Source organism: Drosophila simulans, chromosome 2R (genome assembly GCF_016746395.2).
Source record: "Drosophila simulans strain w501 chromosome 2R, Prin_Dsim_3.1, whole genome shotgun sequence".
NCBI classification, from domain to species: domain Eukaryota; kingdom Metazoa; phylum Arthropoda; class Insecta; order Diptera; family Drosophilidae; genus Drosophila; species Drosophila simulans.
The window spans coordinates 12,513,092-12,531,134 of NC_052521.2; the positions used below are offsets into that span (position 1 = coordinate 12,513,092).

An 18,043-nucleotide genomic window follows, 5' to 3' on the forward strand; every position below is an offset into this window, starting at 1 on the left:
GGAAGAGGGTAGTGATGTCTACGCACCTGAACGGTTGCCGTTTGTATATTTTCCTTCTGATTGATGTCCTCGATTTTCTGAGACATGGTCTCCACTCGCTCCGTTGTGTTTTTAACCCGCTCGTCCGTCGACTGATTGAGGATGATTTCCTGTTCGTGGAAGAATCCCTCGACACACTCCTCCTCGAAGTCGTACAGCCGCTCCAGGTCGTCCTTCTCCAGGAACAGTTTGAGACCATTGTCCCGCTGCACCTCCAATCCTGCGGATTGCCGATCAAGTGGACACATGTTACAAGCGAGTTAGAGGATAGAAGCGAAAGCCAAGAATGAACAATAACAACAGCGCCCGGGGCAATGGGAATGCACAATGGAATCAGAAGTGAGGCAAATCGTTTCGCCATAACCCAATTAGGAGGTGTTGTTATTGTTGTCGCCATGTGGCAAGGTTGATTTCAATACAAAAGAGCGGGTGGCGTATACGTAATGCAGTTAGTTACAGAAGCACACACAGTCGACAGTTGGGGCAGGCACGCAGGGAGAAAAGTTAGATATTTGTACATTATTGCTGCTCGGCTCACAAAGCCTCAGACACGATAGACTCACAGGGAACAAAGCTAAACTTGCTCATCCCGGGCTCACCTTTCGCCTTCCGCACACAGTACTTGAGCAGGGAGTAGAAGTGGCACAGCGCGATGAAGGGCGGCGGCAGGACGGGCTTCTGCTGGTACTCCATCACTACGGTGAACCGCTGGAACATCCACACCTAAAGGACCAAAATCATACAAAATTATGACATTATTTTAGGAGTAAAAAGGTTATAAAATGGAAGCCATAAAACCTCAAAAATTCGATCGCACTCACCTGATGCGAAACCGAGTTGACCTCGTTGAAGATATTGTTGAACACAGCGATGAGCAGATTTATCAGCAGAATATTGGCAATCAAGAGGTACATGGACATGGTTATCGGCGTTACCCAATGGCCTGTAATCCAATTAGTTGGTGTGTGTTAAAAGTGTGGCATCAATATGTTTCAGAGTCCGCCATCTGGACCACGGCCGTACTCACCAGTGACGCAGCCCGGCTGGCTGGGATCCTCGCCGCAGGGAGGGTCGATATCGCCAGCGAACACCTCTCCGTACAGCATGAAGTAGGGCTGGAAGGTGACCTGGAGAACGATAAATTAAAATGACCATTAAAGCGCCATCTGATGGAACCGGGGGGCATCGCCATCGAGACATGGAATGGCCGGGCGTAATTCAATTTGCGCCCGTCGCCCAACATAAATGCAAGTTTTACACATTGAAACACAGTTTGGTTATTTTTAGCCATCACGACGATTTCTGTGTTAGGGTTGGGGTTTTTGGGGGTAGGGTGCTGTCTGTGTGTTTGGGATGCAACTTATTTGATTTCTAATTATCCGGTACATTTCTTTTGAAATTGGAAACAGCATGCTAAATATTTACACATTAAGGTCTATCCATCTCATTTGCATATAACAGCTGGAATATTGGCAAATTCTCCTTAATTAGAACACTAGTGTTTGCCTTATGACTATCATCATTCATTCATTGCTGACCTAGGGCTAGTATTTGCATTACACTCCTGCAGGCAGCTTTAATTATTTAGCATGCAAAACTGAAAACTGAAATTAAATCAACGTTGAAGATGTCGAGCAGAAAACACCAAAATTAAAAAAGAGAAGGAAGGGCTCATTATAAATATTCATAAGCGAAAACAGAGTACACACATTTACCTTAAAGAGGCACAGATCTGGGCTAAATACTAGTTTATACAACATGCAGAACATACGGATTGAAAAAATGCATTGGACCGGAAAGAAAGAGTGGAGTCTCGGCTCGCCGAACCTGGCCAAACCCTTGCAAATTCAACACGGATTAGGTTTGACAGTCTTAAGTGGGCGATTTCAAACGGACTTGGCAGTTTCCTTTGCAAGAGTCGAAAAGGAAAAATTGGGATGCGAGATTTCGGAGCAGAAGTAGGCTTTAGGGATCAAGAGACAGAGGAGAGAGCAAAAGATATACAGGTATACAAATTTTGGGGACACAGTCGAACTTCCAACGGAGTTAAAAGTAGGAAAACGGGGTCCACATAAAACTCAGGTTGAAATAGAATACTTGGCACACACTGATCTCCATCAAGACACAACATCAACTATAGACCACACCAATATGCAGCAGATATATCTGAATATTATTATTTTTATTATTATTTTTGTTTTTTGGGGCAGACGCATCTAGGGCATTCTACAGTCGGCTCTCTATATAGCAAACCAAGTTCATCAATCACAAATGGCGTTACATTTGTCAAGTTGCCGCTCGTCAAATTCGAATGCTCATTGTGGGTGGGCGGAGTTGCAGATGTTGTGGCCGCCGGAACTGTGGAGCTGGAACCGGTGGTAGTGCTGGCTGCAGTGGTGGTCACCGGTGGAGCACCCATTGTATGATAACCACGATGATAGCTGGAACGTGTATTGTGCCCCAGGGCACCTAGAAATCCGGGCGCCGTTATTGAGCCGGCAATAACCTGGCATTTTGGCAATTTTCAAAAACATTTAACGGGCGAATTATGCGATTAAAATGACAAGGGTGGTTAGGCGATAAAGTGACAGATTTCAGTTCGAAATGTAGGGGACAAATGACAGAATGACAGAAAGAAAGAAAGAAGAGTATATAATACGAGACAGTCAATTTGAGCGGCATTTGTTCGGTGATTTTGATTAAATTCTAGTTAGTCAACTACATAATGTAAAGTGGGTTGAATGGAGCACCAATCGACAAAACTACTCGTACGTAAAAATGATTTGCTTGCACCACTACTGAGGAACGCAGGCCAAAAACTTGCTTTGCTTGCTATTAAGTAAATGTATGTACTCCGCATCGTTAGGTATATTTAAAGTTAAAGCTGCAATTGAAATCGTCGAAGGGACACACTCGCTTTCTCTGTGTGTGAGTGTGCCGGTGTGTGTTAATGAGGCTGACATACGCACATACACTCAGATCGGGGGATTAGTTTATTTACAAACAGTCGACTGGACGTGTAGTATATAGCGATATAGCTTACCTCCTTGATGAGACTCCAGGTCGGCTGTTTGTTGGGGTAGAGAATCGCTTGTCTGCTGACACCAAAGCTCATCAAAACAACCGCCAACAGGACCACGAAGTAAATCATGTTTTTCACCATTTTGCCCATCATAGTGACCAGGGGTCCTGAAATATTTCATAACACGTTTCAAAAGCTACTTATGCGCATTATTTATTGAATATAGCTATTAAATCTTTGCACTGAAGGGTCAATTGTGATTGTGTAGAGATTTATCTCTACCACATATATAAAACTTATTTATTGCGTAATTTAGCTCTAAGTAATTTGGTTTACGGAACTAAAGACTTACCCAGGTATTTATTCACTCCAAGGATGTTCAGGATACGCAGGTACCAGTATATGCTGTCCACACAGTAGATGACTCGTCCAATGTCCATCGTATTCTCCCGGAATCGAAATGCCAAACCGATGACAAAGAGTATAATGGCGGCTCCGTCGCACGGATTCCACATATTCCACGCCCACACCGAGAATTTATGCCTGCTCGCCGAATTCGAATTAATGGCGCCCAACGAAGAAGCGTTAATTCAAGCGTAAGTGGCACATATTGAAGACATAAAGTAATGGAAATTCGCACAACTGTGAAATCCGCCCAGCTTCATTTGCACTCATCGCCAGATGCAATTAAACACAAATGATTGAGGTGTGCGGGTATAGGGGTCTACTTACGTAATGGCCACCGGTTCGGAGGATATTATTTCGCGCACCTTTTCGAAGCCCAGCGTTGTGATATATGCTATTGAGTACCACTCCTGCCACCGCGGCATCTGGTCCATTTTCACCAGCACAGTGAAGGAGAACATTATAAGAAAGAACATATAGGCAATCTGTAATGGGAAAAGTGGCAATTTAGTAATTAAAAGAAATTGAATCCTGTGTTATCCTATCTTATTGAGCCAAATATGGAATTTACAACTCTGGGCATTTACAATTTATATATATTATATGTTTACTATTTTTTGCCCAGTGTACATGCATCGGAAGTGAATCAAGCTAGCTCGATAGTAATTTCCGCCACTTACCGAATCCGCCCAGAACTTGGTTATGGGTGCCGTGTAGAACTCGTAGAACTTCTTTTTCAGGCGCAGCGGCTGGTGCTGTTTCACCTCATTGTACTCGGAAAGATTGAAGAACTCTCTGAATTGGGCGGGATCTGAGTCGGTGAGTGAGACCTGTGGAGAGATACCGACAATATTAGTGGGCCAGCAGGGGCGAAAGTGAAAGCCGAGAGGGGCTTGATAGTTTTCGGACTTAATTAAATCATCAATGTGCAGTGAACATTCAAAGAGAGCCACGTGGGGATATAGTACATTGGGGAATTGCGTATACGCCCCGTTGAATCGGCGTGTCAAATGTGATTTAGTTTGCTGTCTAATTAATTTGCTGGTGTTTTAGGCTCGATTTGCTATTGCTATTTATACGCGTGTTTAGTTTCCAGACACAACATGCAGAACAAATTAATTAAGTTAAGCATTATGCAAATCAAAATGTTTTAGCCGCGGGGTGTTCGAAATGTGCTGACAAAAAGTAGCATAGAGCAACTGTACTACTGAGGAAAATCGAAGAGGATTTAATAAAAGGTGTATTGTTGAATTCACACATTTTCTACGCATACATTTTCGCAAATGAAGCTACGAAATGCGCATTCCAAGGGGAATAATATGAGGCAAAACTACTAAAGCCAGTTACAGAAATGCCATTGAAATGAAAATATCTTGAGGGAATAAATTATATCCGGGTTCAACTAACTTTGGAGGGCTGTTCTTCCGCTCCAGCAGTGAGATTAACCTGAAAATTGATACGATACAAGTAACTAGGACATTAGAATGGCGTGTGCGGTTTTCAATTGCAAAATAACCATCCCTATGTAGATGGGTGTCTGAGTATAACTGATGTGCTGACTGGGTGATACCATTTTGAGTCATATGTAGAGTTTTCTGGTGTCTTTGCCTAGGGATCGAACTACAATAACCAAATGGAAAATAAAAAAATAAACAAGGGGAAACGGCATTTCTTTTTCGGTTCTGTGCTGTCACTTCAAGTTTACAAAATGTTATGGTTGAGCAAAATGGCAGTCTTATCGCATTCTGAGTCGAATATTTTGATGAAAAAAAACACGAGTAGTTGGTGTATGAAGGGCTGGTTTGTGTTGGTTGGTTGGTTGTTTGATTGTTTGGTTGTTTTGTGGAGCTACTCACTTTGCCATTTTCGTGTACTTTTGTATCGCGCACTGAGTAAGTATCCGCCAATAGAGCCTGCAACGGTTCACGCACATTTTTCGCATTTATCAGATATGGAAATCACTTCTTAGTTTTACTTTATAATGGTTTTGAGCGGTGATCTTTGGACATAGTACTTGAGTTCAGATGAAGAAGTGTAGAAGTGTGTGTTTTAGGTACAGGTTTCCAAGATGATTTGTGGTGCAGGAAAGTTTTTAAGTTCACATTATTGAAAATACTTTATCACACATACGTAGGCATTCCACAGATATGTACATGGGGGCGAACAAACTACTATTAAATACATGAACCCCCTCATTTCCACTTGCACTCAATGGACTTTAATTTGATTTCGTGATTAAGGGATTAGCCCATTCCAATAGAAAAGTGGGTGGCAATGGAGCCGGAGCTTGTGCAGTGCCCGAGTAACTGAAAAACAATATTTGCACAAGTGCCGTGGCTCCTCTCGATTCATTCGGTTAGCAGTTTGACATAGACCTGGTGGCATTTGATGTGGTTTTGTTGGCAACGAATGCTTGGGGATTATGCTTGGAATGGGTTTGTGCCAAGATTATTACTTAATTTAACTTTAAGCCAGCTCTCGGCTGTTGCCAATGATTTTCATTACGCTGCTAATGGATATTCGCACTTAATTCGAACCAAAGAGGACTTTCAACTTTTATGGGAAGCATTAGAGGCAAAAGCTACTCGAATGTAACGAGGGCGGGCAATATTCGGTAACTTACATCTGTTGAATTCGAGACACTCTTAAAGGAGGGCGAGCTGTTTTCAACTGGTATTAGCTTGCACTTTGGAAAATACACATTCAAATGATGGTTAGTGGAGAAATAAAATTACATTAAGAACTGGGCGAAATGTAATGAATTTTATATGAGTTCCCAATTTTTAGTGGCTACCTTTCTGGCTTTGAGTTGAACTAAACTATCGAAGGAGATGAAAAGAGCACGTGTTTGTGGTCCCGATTGATTGGCTGTTCTATAAATAATATACCAAACCAACATAATCAATAATATACAAAGTTTTCAGTGACCACCCATTATTCGAAAGCCCCCTTAGAAGAAAATTCATTAATTTCAAAAAATAACTGGAGCAGAAAAAGTGTAGCAACTCTTGTAATATTGATTTTCGTTGTTTTGTGTTTTCTCAGGAGAGCCACAGAATATTTATTGCATTAAAATCCCTTTCAATGGCACCATAAAGTACGATATTGTGAATATAATCTTGGGAAAAAATCTGAAGTGATGCCCACTTTTAAAGCATTGTATTGTGCGGGGGAATTCTATAATTTTTGTGGACTTCCTGCACTTCACTTATGTAAATTCAAATTCATAAATACATGTATACCAAATAACGATACAGACCAAAGAACAAGTATGTAAGAAACAAATAGTGTAGACAGATAGTTCGGTTTCGAAAGCAAACAAATTAAATTAAATATAGTTTTGTGATCTGGCAACCAGAACAGATACAAAGATACAGAGATAGAGTCAGAAACAGAGCAGAGACAGCAAAGAGAACATATACATGTGTATGTGTATGCACATAGATATAGACGACTTGAACACCAATGAAACGGAAGTCATGTATTTGGCATAGATCTTTTTGATTGTTACTACCTTGTCGCGATTATTAGCACCCGCGCCCATCCTATATCTCAAGGAAATGGATCTTTTGGCTTTTAAAAGGGCGCTCTATAAACAGACAGATTTGGATTTAGGATTGATGAACAGCAGAACGATTATTTGGTCAGTGGTTAATGGTAAACGTTAGACGTAAGGTTAGTAAAAATAAATTGAATAACTAAACTCTGACGCTGAAAACGTATAAGGCACACATTTAGGACTGGCACATATAGACAACGAAACCAAATTAAATTGAATGTTAGTAAGAAATGAACAAAATAACTTTAGGTTATTGAAAACAAAGGCCAAATACCTCGGCATCCGGCTGCGAACGATCCGAGTCATCATTGTCCAGGTTCTGGTTTTCCAGATGTTCCTCCTCAGTCTGCGGCATCTGCTGCAACTCCTCCTTTGACTTGAAGTCAAGCTGCCTGATGTAGAATGGCATCGCCAAACCCAAAATGACCTAGATGCAACATACATACATTTGTTAGGTAAGCACAAGATAACTGGAGCTATATACGACATACCTTGAAGTTGGTATTCTTGCGGGTTCGCAGTCCACCCATCCACAGATCCGCCAGGATCACCTGACTACAGGGATGAGCGAGGAGGGCACGATGGTTGGCCGCCACAGCCAGCGAAAGGCAACTCTGATTCGACCAGGAGTGCAGCTCACAGGTAAGCAGTCTTTGCGCCTTCTCCGCATCCTGTCGGTAACTAAAGTCCAGCAGCTTGTTGCCTAACAAAGACAATAAAAGTTTTCCAATGCAATCAAATCAATATAATGATTTCTTTATGCATTGTTTTACCTTTGCTCTCGAACTCCTTGGCGTAGGAGCGCAACTCCTCGTAGATTTCCGTGTCCAAGTCGTCCTCGGCCGCTTCGTGTGCCATGGCCTTGTACAGTTTGCAGGATACGAGTGACTTGGCCAATGCCTCCTCGCCATGTGTCCACATCAGCAGCGCCATCTGCTGTCGCTTGGTCAGCACGGCCCAAATCTGAAAAGAGCAATCTGGATGTGCAACAGGACGGATGAGTGATGTGCCGAAAACCGCTTACCAGCAACTCGTTGAATGGAAACTCGAAGAGGGCCATTTCCGAGGTGAAGGGCAGCAGGCCGGTGACCAGGCTCAGCGAATTGGCTCCGGCATATCGCTGGTATTGGTAGGTCGACGACTTGCGGCAGGCATTTGCATAGCTGTTCATAACCTTGGCGTAGATGGGCCGGAATTTGCGGCGCGTGTAATAGGATCTGTGGGGAGGCAGAGTACGGAAATCGAGTTGGGATTGGGCTGGTGCTCTTGTCCGGCGGCGGTAATCTAATGCTTCTTGACGATTTGCCTCAATATTTTTCCCATTGTATCTACTTTTGAAAAAATTCCCACGGCCTGATGGACATCCGCTGCTGCAGGGATGCTTGAATAACAATGAAAACGGCTCCATTTCAATGCTATTTTTTCAGCTGTTCGCCATTTGTTTGCGAAAAGCTCAAGAGATTTCCATCACGAAATGTAATTGGGTTTGGTCAGGACACTCAAGAACGAATTTATTTTGCCTGGCCCAATTCGGAAGCACCTGGCGGGGTTTTACGAGCGCACAATTAAATTCAGCACATCAACACAAATGCCGATAAAATATTTATGACAAATAAAAGGCAAATCAATTGACTTGCCCCCGTGAACCAAAGGCAACCAGCACCAGACCGGCCTATTCGAATTTTATGTTAATCAAATCCCAAAACTTTAACACATTTAATTACGCCCAAGTTGGCAAATTTCTGAGCCTGCTCTCGACATTGACAACACATTTAAATGTCCGAAGTCTAGACATTGAAAACGGCGAGCAACAGTCACCCGAAACAGGCAAAAGCCAGACCAGAGGTAAGCCAGCCGACCGAGAAAAGGCCAAGGACCGAATCTGAAAACCCTAATTTAATATAAACACATCAGTTGTGACGCCGGCTCATTGCCTAGATAGCCTTTGCCATTTAGATGGGCATTTGTCAGATAACTTTCGGCCAAGGCAGGTCCTTTGATTAAAGCACAAAGGCCAGAAATCACGGAAGCCTGGAAGGCTGGTATGGCCGAGAATAACAAACAAAATGGAGAACTACAAAGACAAGTAGTGTCAAATTTGTTTGTTTATGGTTCAAATAAAAGAAGGGATTCCATACGCATGGTAAATAAGGGCGCAGGGCATTTCAAAACGGCTTTATTGAAAATAACAAGCATTTGGGATACTGGTATACAATGGCAAGGACACGAGCAATTTAAACTGATTGAATATCAATGAAAATTTACTTAAAATTAGAAAGTATTCCCTTTGAAAGGCTTGTACGATGTAGTTGTATTCAGAAATGCGTAGCTATAAAATCAAGTCTTTTTGTTTACAATTTTAATTAAATTTCTCATCCTTAGACTGAAACTGAAAAACTTAAAGGTTTGGCTAGTCCAACCAAAACAAGTCAAGTTGTTAGGCCAACAAATTCAGCACGATTTTTAATTAAATTGAGTAATTCTGGAAGGCGGTCAGTTGCTTAACCAACGTGTTTTTTATTGAAACCACAAACCGCTTTCTGGCCCAAACGGCCGCAACTTATGAGCGATATTAAACAGCATTGTGGTCGTTGGAGCAGCGGCGTTAACTGAATTTAAGCAGCCACCGCGTTTTCGCCTTGCTGGCAAAATATTAATGCTGCATAATTAAGGGGTGCTTTGCTCTGCCCCGGCATCCTGTTCCCTTTGAACCGGCACCCTGCTCCTTTTTGATCCTTTCAGCTCCTTTCTGCAGAATCACCAGCAAACCAACAGCATCAACATGACAAAGCGGAGCAAAAGTCGCCTGCCAGGAAACGAGGCTCTTGGTAACTTGATGTGCAAACTTATTACACTTTCATGAACAAATTTCTCAAACATCCAGTTTAATCCGCAACACGTTCAGGATTGACTTTACCCCACTTTTGGTCAGGCAAATTGCGGTAAATGCTTTCATTTTTTCGGGAAAATGGAAACACAACAGCTTTGTGGCTAACTGGCGAGGTGTTTTTCGTGGTATATTAATTGCAAATATTTTTTTAACTTAATTAAATGATCCAAAGTTAAATGGAATGGGAAAATCAACTCAACCTACGCTTTCATTTTTTTGCCAATCAATGATTTAAAAAAATATATATTTGTTTATATGGCGCTTTTTCATTTCTCTTTAAAAATGCACTTTATTATAAAAATAAAGTTATAGACTTCAAGAAATTTTAAATTATTATTAAATTTTGCACACGCAGCTATGGCCGAAAAAAGAGCAAATAAAAATATTTCAAGTTCCTACATGAGCCATTTATTTTTTGTGGATTTTTAAAGAGCAAATAAAGAGGCTTATCAATTTCCCCTCAAGCACAACTTTCCCCCATTTAATTCCGCTTGTGGAAAAAATAACAGCTGGAAAAGCTATAGCTCTGCACTCACCGATATGCGCCGCCCATTAGTTTATTGATCACCAGGCCGATGTCGTGGAGCGTGTAAATGTAGCCCTTGGGTATGTGCGGTCGGACATCGCGCAGGATGTAACTGTGGGCGGAGTGGGAGAAGGACACGAGGACAATGTTGAAATTTACATAGGCCGAAAGGAAAATATTTGGGGATGTGGTCAGCATGAAGGGTCGTCCGCTCAACTCACCCCAGCGTGTTGGCCGGACCGTGTTTGGTATTGTAGAGCTCCTCGAGGCGCGGTATTGTCAAAAATTTCTTCATCGAAACGCCATTCTCCAGGAGTAATTTGACAAAATCGATTCTATCGTGCTCCAGCGCCTGCATCATGGCCTCGTCCAGGGCGCCTGCAAAGACATTGTAAGTTTCGAACCAGCACAAAATGGTGGGAGGCATCCCACTCCCCCGGCTGCCACTAAGTTATCACCCACCGTTTGGCCATTCCTGCCCGTAGACGAATATCTCGCTGCGCGCTATGTCCACCCGATTCCACGTCAGGGCGAGACTCAATTGCTCCGGCGGACTGAGATGCTGTGACTTGAAGAGGGCCGTTAGGATGGTCTGATCCAGTTCCTGCGCCTCGCCCTCGGGCTTTTCCTGTATGCGAAAGACGGTAATCTAGCGAAGAAATTGAAAAAAAGAAAATGTTTACATATATACGTAAAAAACGCAAAGTATCTATTAATGTAGCTCCCGTCGAACATAATTTGTTTGCTTAGGCCTGGCCCCCGGGGCAAGGACATACTAGATCCTGCCACCGCTGCCGTCAAGCTCATTCAAAAACCAATTAAATCCGTAATAACATCTGCGGCGGAATTGACGAAATGCCGGGCTCTTTTGGCCCACAAAAATACTGGCACTCGCAGGAAACTGTCTGCTGCTGCTCGCGGTGATTTAAAATTCATTACACGTTCAATTGAATTTCGTAGCCTAATTATTTCAACGGGTCTGCGAGCATTAATTAAAAATTTAAATCGCTGCGCGTAAAAGTCTCAAGTGATTGAAAAGTTAGCCCCACACCCCGATTTAGTTGAAGCCTCAATCATCTTTGGGCAACTTAATTGAGCAAAGCCCCTTTGGGTTATGCGATTTTAATTGATGGGCTCATGCCTATAAATAAAACCATGGAAAAATCACCTGGGGCGACTTTCTTCACCTGCTACAGGTGTAACTACACTGGGACCTGTATATGTATAAATATTTAATAAGTTATTATTGCACTTGGGGGGAAAGTTAGACAGCTTAATAATATGCTATGCACATGTCTATGTTCCACCTGTAGCATACTTTTTATAAACTTTTCAAGTGTCCGTAAACTCATTTACTCTATTTACAGCGCATTTAATTCCTTTCCACCTGAACTTTAATGAAATTAAAATGTTGCAAGAAATGGGGACAAAGAAATGCCATTAGCTTATTGTTAATTACCTAATCATTTAATGACATCGTTTTCCCACTGAACTTTACTATTAATTACGAGATTTGCACTCTGAGGGGACTTCGCATGCCTTTATTAACATACACCTTAAATAATTGCCCACTCTGCTCACCAGATTCTTGTTCCGCGTGCACTGCAGCAGCTCTTGGTAGAGCTTCTCGGATTGGTCCAGTCCCACTTCAAAGGTCTTCTGTATGGTCCCGATGAGATAGTCCCGCATGGACTCCAGTACCGGCTGCTCCTCGCCATCCGAGGCATATCTGCATATAAATGTTGTCAGATACAGCATTGTCCCAACACGAGAGTGTGCCCAATTATTCAGACTAATTAAACAACAAAATTAAATGTGGCAGACAAAAAGGTTCGCCGGAGGATTGGATGGCCCCCAGACCCTTTTTGTGTGTGTGTGGTGAAGGTGGTGGCGTTGAGTAAATTTAAATAATTTGCCAAATGTCGCGTGCCAACAGGCGTTCGTTGGGTGAAAGGACACGCCGACATGTTCTTAATTAAGTTTACACAAACTGCGGTTTCTCATTAAGTTGCTTCGGCACAGGCTTTAATTCCGGACAAGTGCCGCACATACTCGTATCTTAAAGCTAAGCACCCCGATGACTATCTGCATTCACATCTACTTACTTGTGGACGAAGGCCAGCAGGTCGGCGGCACGCCCGGATCCGTCACATACGACCACCGGAACCGGCGGCGAATCCGTCACGTACTCGAGCACCGCACGTATCGTGTTGGTGCCGCCCTCGATCACCAGGCAGACGACGGGCGTACTGGAATGTGTGACTACGGGAGAATGGCACAAGAGGTAAAGATTTGAGTCGGGCTATCCATGGGGGACATGCAACGGGGATTAGTCTGATTCACAGGGTGCAGGCCGCTATTGAGGATTCAACAGGTCGATTGAGACTCGTCACCTGGTGTCAGTACACTCAACGGAAATGTGTGTTTGTAACAAAATCGAAAGATTGTATGTCGAGATACGAATAAAATTATATCTGTTCACTAGAAGGGAGGAAAACGTTCTGTGTACTACAAATTATCCTTCGACTAAACTAAAAATTATAGTATAGTTAAAATTAATTGATTCAAATTAGAATGAACTAGTTTTCCTCGAAGTAAATGTGTTCGAAAGATGATTGAAAGCTTAAATCGAGCAAAATAAGCAAAAGGAAACGAATTTCTGTATACCGTTTGTTTTTAGCCAGTGATTCTTTGCTAGAAGTATAAGTAAATTTTAAAAATGTCTTAGGAAACTGTTTATATCAAGGTTTATGCCAATATAATAGACGAGACTAACCATAAATATTAGTCCTTAATTACTATCCTTAAAGTACTCAAATTTCGTCTCTTGTATTTAATAATCAAAATCTATGCTACTTCTAGCTCATTTTTGCCGCAAAAAAATTAATCAAAAATTTGATTAGACGCTCCTTTCTAGCCAATTCCTTTCGTACTGAAAACATTGACTCAACTCTCTATTTTAATGTATTGTTAAAAAATCGATCTATTCAAAATACGTAAAAAGCATATCTTTTGTATTTTCTCGAGTGCAATAGTAACTACCAACAGCAGCTCGCCACATCAGATTGAAATCCCGGCCATTCGGAGCTTAGCCCTCGGCATTGGCCATGAAAAGAAATGGCTCTCAATGGCCACCGATGACAAGGAGCTTCAATCTGCGGCCTGATTGGCCTATTGTGCTGTCGAGCTGTCATATTGTGGCTTTTGTCCTCGACTTACATGGGTGAAGCTTCAGGTTGGATATGAATTTCTCCAGTTTGCGCCGCAGGATCAGTTCGGCGCCATACTTGGCCTGGGTACCATTGTCGACCAGCAGAAAGTAAGCATGCCGATTGTTCAGCACGGCCAGCTTGGATCTGAAAGGAACGAACAGGTGATTGCAACGATTGCAACAGGTTAGTCGACTTAATTGCAGTGGGAATCGCAACAGCTAATACTCATGCATTTTTAAAGCAGGCCCAGGCCCATTTAACTTGTTGCCCTGATTGGGTCCATAAAATATGCATTAGCTCCATCGCACCATGTACTCACCTGGGCGAACTAATGCTGTGGCAGGGCACTTCGCGGTTGTGGCCCAGCAGCTCGTGATTGCGCTCCACGATACCCCAGGGAGCGATGCCGATGCTGACCACTCGTCCTGTCCGCTGCTGACCCTCCAGGAGCAGGGCATCGCCCACTTGCTTGGTGACGCCTGTTTGCCGAGAAGCAGAGGAAGTACAACAATGGCCACGTTGAGCAAGTGCGTAAACAAGTTTGCCTCCACGGAGGATTGCGATAGTCTCGCCCGCCAACGCGACCTTCCCAGTTTCAGTATTTTATATCTTAGTTGAGGGGCGTGTCTAAAATTTAATAACAGCTCGAGCACAAAACCCGGACGACAAAAAAAGGACGAAAAGCATTCGAATGAAAAATGTAATAAAGTATACAGCATCTCGATGCGACTTTAGTATGCGCTTCTATCCAAACAAAATAAGAAGCATCGCTTTTCACTATTTGTTCACTATTGTTGTATATAAAAAAAAGTAGTCGGACTTCTTTTTTGCATGCCAACGAATCAAATAAAATAAAAACTTATTTAAATACAACGTTTGCAGATGTTGAGCTTTAAAAAAGTGTCACAGTTTTTCTCAAACGTCATGAAACTCATCGCGTTTTGCACTGACTTAATTACATTTGTATCGAACAATTTCATTACGAATATACACATTTTATAGGGTACTTTTTCAGTAATCGAATCAAGGTCAAATCCATAAAAAGGGAACCAGCAGCCACTACATATTAGGGCAATTTTCCGGCTACCCCAATGTACTTAGTATGTCCACCCTTGCTGACTTGATAATCCAATTTATTTGGGCTACCAGATGCACCCACTCTCACACCCACTCTACCCTGCAATCCCGATATACCCCGAGCAAAGGCAAAGGGCCACTGGGTAGCACAATATGTTGACTGGCAAGCAGTTGAAGTGTGTACAATCACTGGCTGCGTGATTTCCGTTTGGGATTTTATTTATTTAATTTTCGACTGGGGTCGCTCATCCGCACTCGGCTCGCCTCATTTTCCTCTTTAAGTTTTTCCGGCCCCCGTTTGGTTGGCTGTTTGTTTGTTTGTTTTCCTTGCTCATTTTTCTTTGTGCTTATTTAAGTTGGCCCGCCCGTAATCTTTGGCCATAAAACCGGGTAGTGTCCTTTCATAAAACTTAAATGAAACGGAATGCTCACCGGTGTTGGTGCCGCCGGTGAATATCCAGGCTCCAGTGGTCTTGGCCGCCTTCAGCAGTCCTTTGCGTATCTCCTGCGAATCGAATAGAAATCAGTTTCCCGTTTCGTTTTCAGGAGGCCACGGCCATTCAATTAGCGTGTGACACACGACCCTTCTTCCACTTTCGTTTTGCAATGGGCTCTGCTTTGGGACCGAAAGTTTGCCCCAACACCCGCCACCCGCCATTTTCCTCACCTTTTTCAGCTTGGCCTGCAAATCAAAGTTGGCCTTGCCGCCCTGCACAGTGATCAAAAGTTTTGGCAATTCCAGATTCCATTCCTTGGTGAATAGCTGCACCAGTAGTTCCGGCCGCGTGTCGAACGACAGGCGAACGTACTGAAAAAGGCGGCCAAAAGTTATTAAAGAGCACACTAAAAGAGATTGCCCCGGATGGGACGGTCCTACCTGGGCCTTTGTGGGATGCGCGCCGCCCTGGAACTCGATGGTTCCATAGGCATCTGTGGGCTGTGGGCGGGTGTGCTTCGTGGGCAGCCAGGGGTCTCCGGGCGACCCACTCTCGATGCCAGGTATCGTCTGATGCGTGATCTGGGCCTGGCCACAGCAGCATCTGCAAATAGAAAATTCACCCAAATTAATATAGTTTTATTAATAAATAACATCCAAATTTTAAGGGTTAAATGCAGCATGGGCCTTTTATAACTTCACTTTACTTCCCAAAAATTTCTAATTTACCAAAAATGTAATAACACAAAAGTGTTTGCCTCTAATTCCCATGACTTTGCTTTATATACTTATCATAAATAAATAATTAATTTAAGTAAAATTTAAAAATTGATATATATCGTAGACTTCTTTTTAATAAATGCGGAAGGCACTATTTTCTAGGTTCCACCTCAAGTTGCAAGAAATCCATCTGCAGGTGGCTCCTGGCCCACATATTCCTGGCCATCGAGTGTGTTGACTGACTGTCAGGATATGTGGGTGTCAACGATATTCGGCAAACAACGGCCAGAGTGCCACGCCCCCCGAGAATAATACACGAATCAGCCTTAACCTGTCACTTTGTTTGCGATGCCCACGTGGAGCATAAAGCGTTATTTACGCCCCCGTGTGCGTGAGTGTTGACTTCGTAGCCCCAAAAAATACATACATATGTGAGGCAGCTCCAACCGAAGAGGCAGGCAATAACCTCTCTGACCCGATGCGAACCAACCCACCCACCGACTGACTGTCTGTCTGTCTGTCTGTTTGCTGTTTGCCAGCTGATGTTCTTGTCAGGTGCTTAAAGTTGTTTGCTAAATAATGCATTTCAATTAGATCCCCGCACACAGGCTGCGTCGGTTTGAATCGGTTTGAATGGAATTAAATAACCAAATTAATCGACACGTGTCTGCGGCTCATTCCACGTGCCGTGAGTGATATGCGGTAGACATGCCAGAATAGGATAACTTTTTCCAACAAAAGATACAGTGTAATGCATAGGCAATTCCAAATTTAAAATCTTGCGGTTGCCAAAGTACCTTCAATATATATCTAATTTAATCGAATTCAGATAGAACGTTTTATTTAATTTGTTTATTTAGCGTACACGTGTTCAACTTTGAACTTACGCGCAGAGAAATAAACAAGTTTTAATTATTGTGTTTAATAAAGTTTGGCTATATGCATGAATTTTTAATCGAAATTTATGTAATTAGCTTTTAATTACTTGTAAACCAAAAGATCCAGTCGTACCTTTCCTGATTAAATTTCAGAGCAAATTCCCATTTATAAATAAAATTTCACCTTGTAAAAGTTCAAAGCCTGATAAACAACAATCTTGGCGAATTAATTTTAATTAGCCAAGTTTGAGTTACAAACTACGGCAGAATCCAACTCGCCGGGCAGAACTACTAGTTGAGATGCTTTCGGGAGTGACAGCTACCGGTTGCCGTGAAAACGCGCGGGGAAAAGTGTAGACCGGCGGGCAAATATTTGGCAAGCCAGGTGCTGATAACAGGGCTCCCAGTCATGTAAAGTCAAGGGGGCCATAAACCCATCGCTTGTCCCGCCAGTGCAGTGCTGGCCGTGCGGAAAACTTTCACCAGAACGTGAATCCGAATCTGAATCCGAATCAGTAACAGCAACTGAGTCTGTAGCTATATCTGTATCTGAAGCGGTGAGTACGCGGCCGGGTTTATGGCACATTTATCTCAATTGCTGGTTCTTGGGACAGCGGCTGTCATAATAAACAATAAATGCTAACGCCCAAAAACGAAACTAAAATACACAGCGATCTAGGAACTGGGCCAGTAGCGATTCACTGCATCTCGTCGAGCATTTTGATATGCGAAACTGGGTCAACAGCTTTCGTCTTGGACTTGGACCCCCAGCTCCCTTCGTTCCCCCTTTTCACAACCCCCTGCTGTCTATCAGAGGATGAATTTAAATGCAAATAAATTAAATTAGGTGCCACTTACTTTGCATCGTCCTTTGGGCATGGTATGAATTTGATGCACTCGCGCTTCTGGAAGTTTGTCTCGATCCAACTACGCGGCTGGTGCTAGATGGAACAGAAGCGAAATCAGTTAAAACATTAGTTTTACAATTTGAACATCGCCGCGTTTAATGCTCATAGTTACACTTTATACACTGATCATACGGCTACAGGAGCAAATGGAAAATAACTTGAAGGGAACAAAAGATTCGATAAGTATACAGGTCAGCGAAAGAGTCACCAAGAATGACTGATATCGAGGACTTAGAGTGCAAAATATATGCAATATACATATAAAGATTAATATTTATCGAAACAAAAGTTGAGTTTACTTCGGGTTGAAAGTAAAGAGGGTTTCAATAATTACACTTAAATCATTTAAAATAAATAACAAAAAACAATAG

The 18,043-nt window shown here is 42.7% G+C and overlaps 1 protein-coding gene across 33 annotated transcripts in view; it reads right to left on the reverse strand.

Annotated features, from left to right (window-relative positions):
* LOC6734599 (transient receptor potential cation channel trpm) overlaps positions 1–18,043 on the reverse strand; it is a 46,602-nt gene that overhangs the window by 4,400 nt on the left and 24,159 nt on the right. For 9 of the 33 annotated variants that reach the window (XM_016181923.3, XM_044922700.1, XM_016181948.3 and 6 more), the window contains 29 exons: positions 17,623–17,705; positions 15,608–15,770; positions 15,398–15,538; positions 15,163–15,235; positions 13,973–14,132; positions 13,661–13,797; positions 13,109–13,135; positions 12,547–12,703; positions 12,023–12,170; positions 10,904–11,090; positions 10,663–10,819; positions 10,452–10,553; positions 8,050–8,242; positions 7,799–7,988; positions 7,517–7,728; positions 7,300–7,452; positions 6,981–7,055; positions 6,090–6,152; positions 5,323–5,379; positions 4,874–4,912; positions 4,147–4,296; positions 3,794–3,951; positions 3,414–3,604; positions 3,083–3,228; positions 2,321–2,545; positions 1,067–1,166; positions 861–982; positions 639–762; positions 27–259 (listed from right to left, as the gene is read on the reverse strand). In XM_016181923.3, coding sequence (XP_016027748.1) covers positions 27–259; positions 639–762; positions 861–982; positions 1,067–1,166; positions 2,321–2,545; positions 3,083–3,228; positions 3,414–3,604; positions 3,794–3,951; positions 4,147–4,296; positions 4,874–4,912; positions 5,323–5,379; positions 6,090–6,152; positions 6,981–7,055; positions 7,300–7,452; positions 7,517–7,728; positions 7,799–7,988; positions 8,050–8,242; positions 10,452–10,553; positions 10,663–10,819; positions 10,904–11,090; positions 12,023–12,170; positions 12,547–12,703; positions 13,109–13,135; positions 13,661–13,797; positions 13,973–14,132; positions 15,163–15,235; positions 15,398–15,538; positions 15,608–15,770; positions 17,623–17,705 — 3,966 coding nt within the window. Of the gene's footprint in view, positions 1–26; positions 260–602; positions 763–860; positions 983–1,066; positions 1,167–2,320; positions 2,546–3,082; positions 3,229–3,413; positions 3,605–3,793; positions 3,952–4,146; positions 4,297–4,873; positions 4,913–5,322; positions 5,380–6,089; positions 6,153–6,980; positions 7,056–7,299; positions 7,453–7,516; positions 7,729–7,798; positions 7,989–8,049; positions 8,243–10,451; positions 10,554–10,662; positions 10,820–10,903; positions 11,091–12,022; positions 12,171–12,546; positions 12,704–13,108; positions 13,136–13,660; positions 13,798–13,972; positions 14,133–15,162; positions 15,236–15,397; positions 15,539–15,607; positions 15,771–17,622; positions 17,706–18,043 lie in introns of those variants that run through there. The other 24 variants (XM_044922703.1, XM_016181942.3, XM_016181930.3 and 21 more) reach the window with 20 other exon arrangements.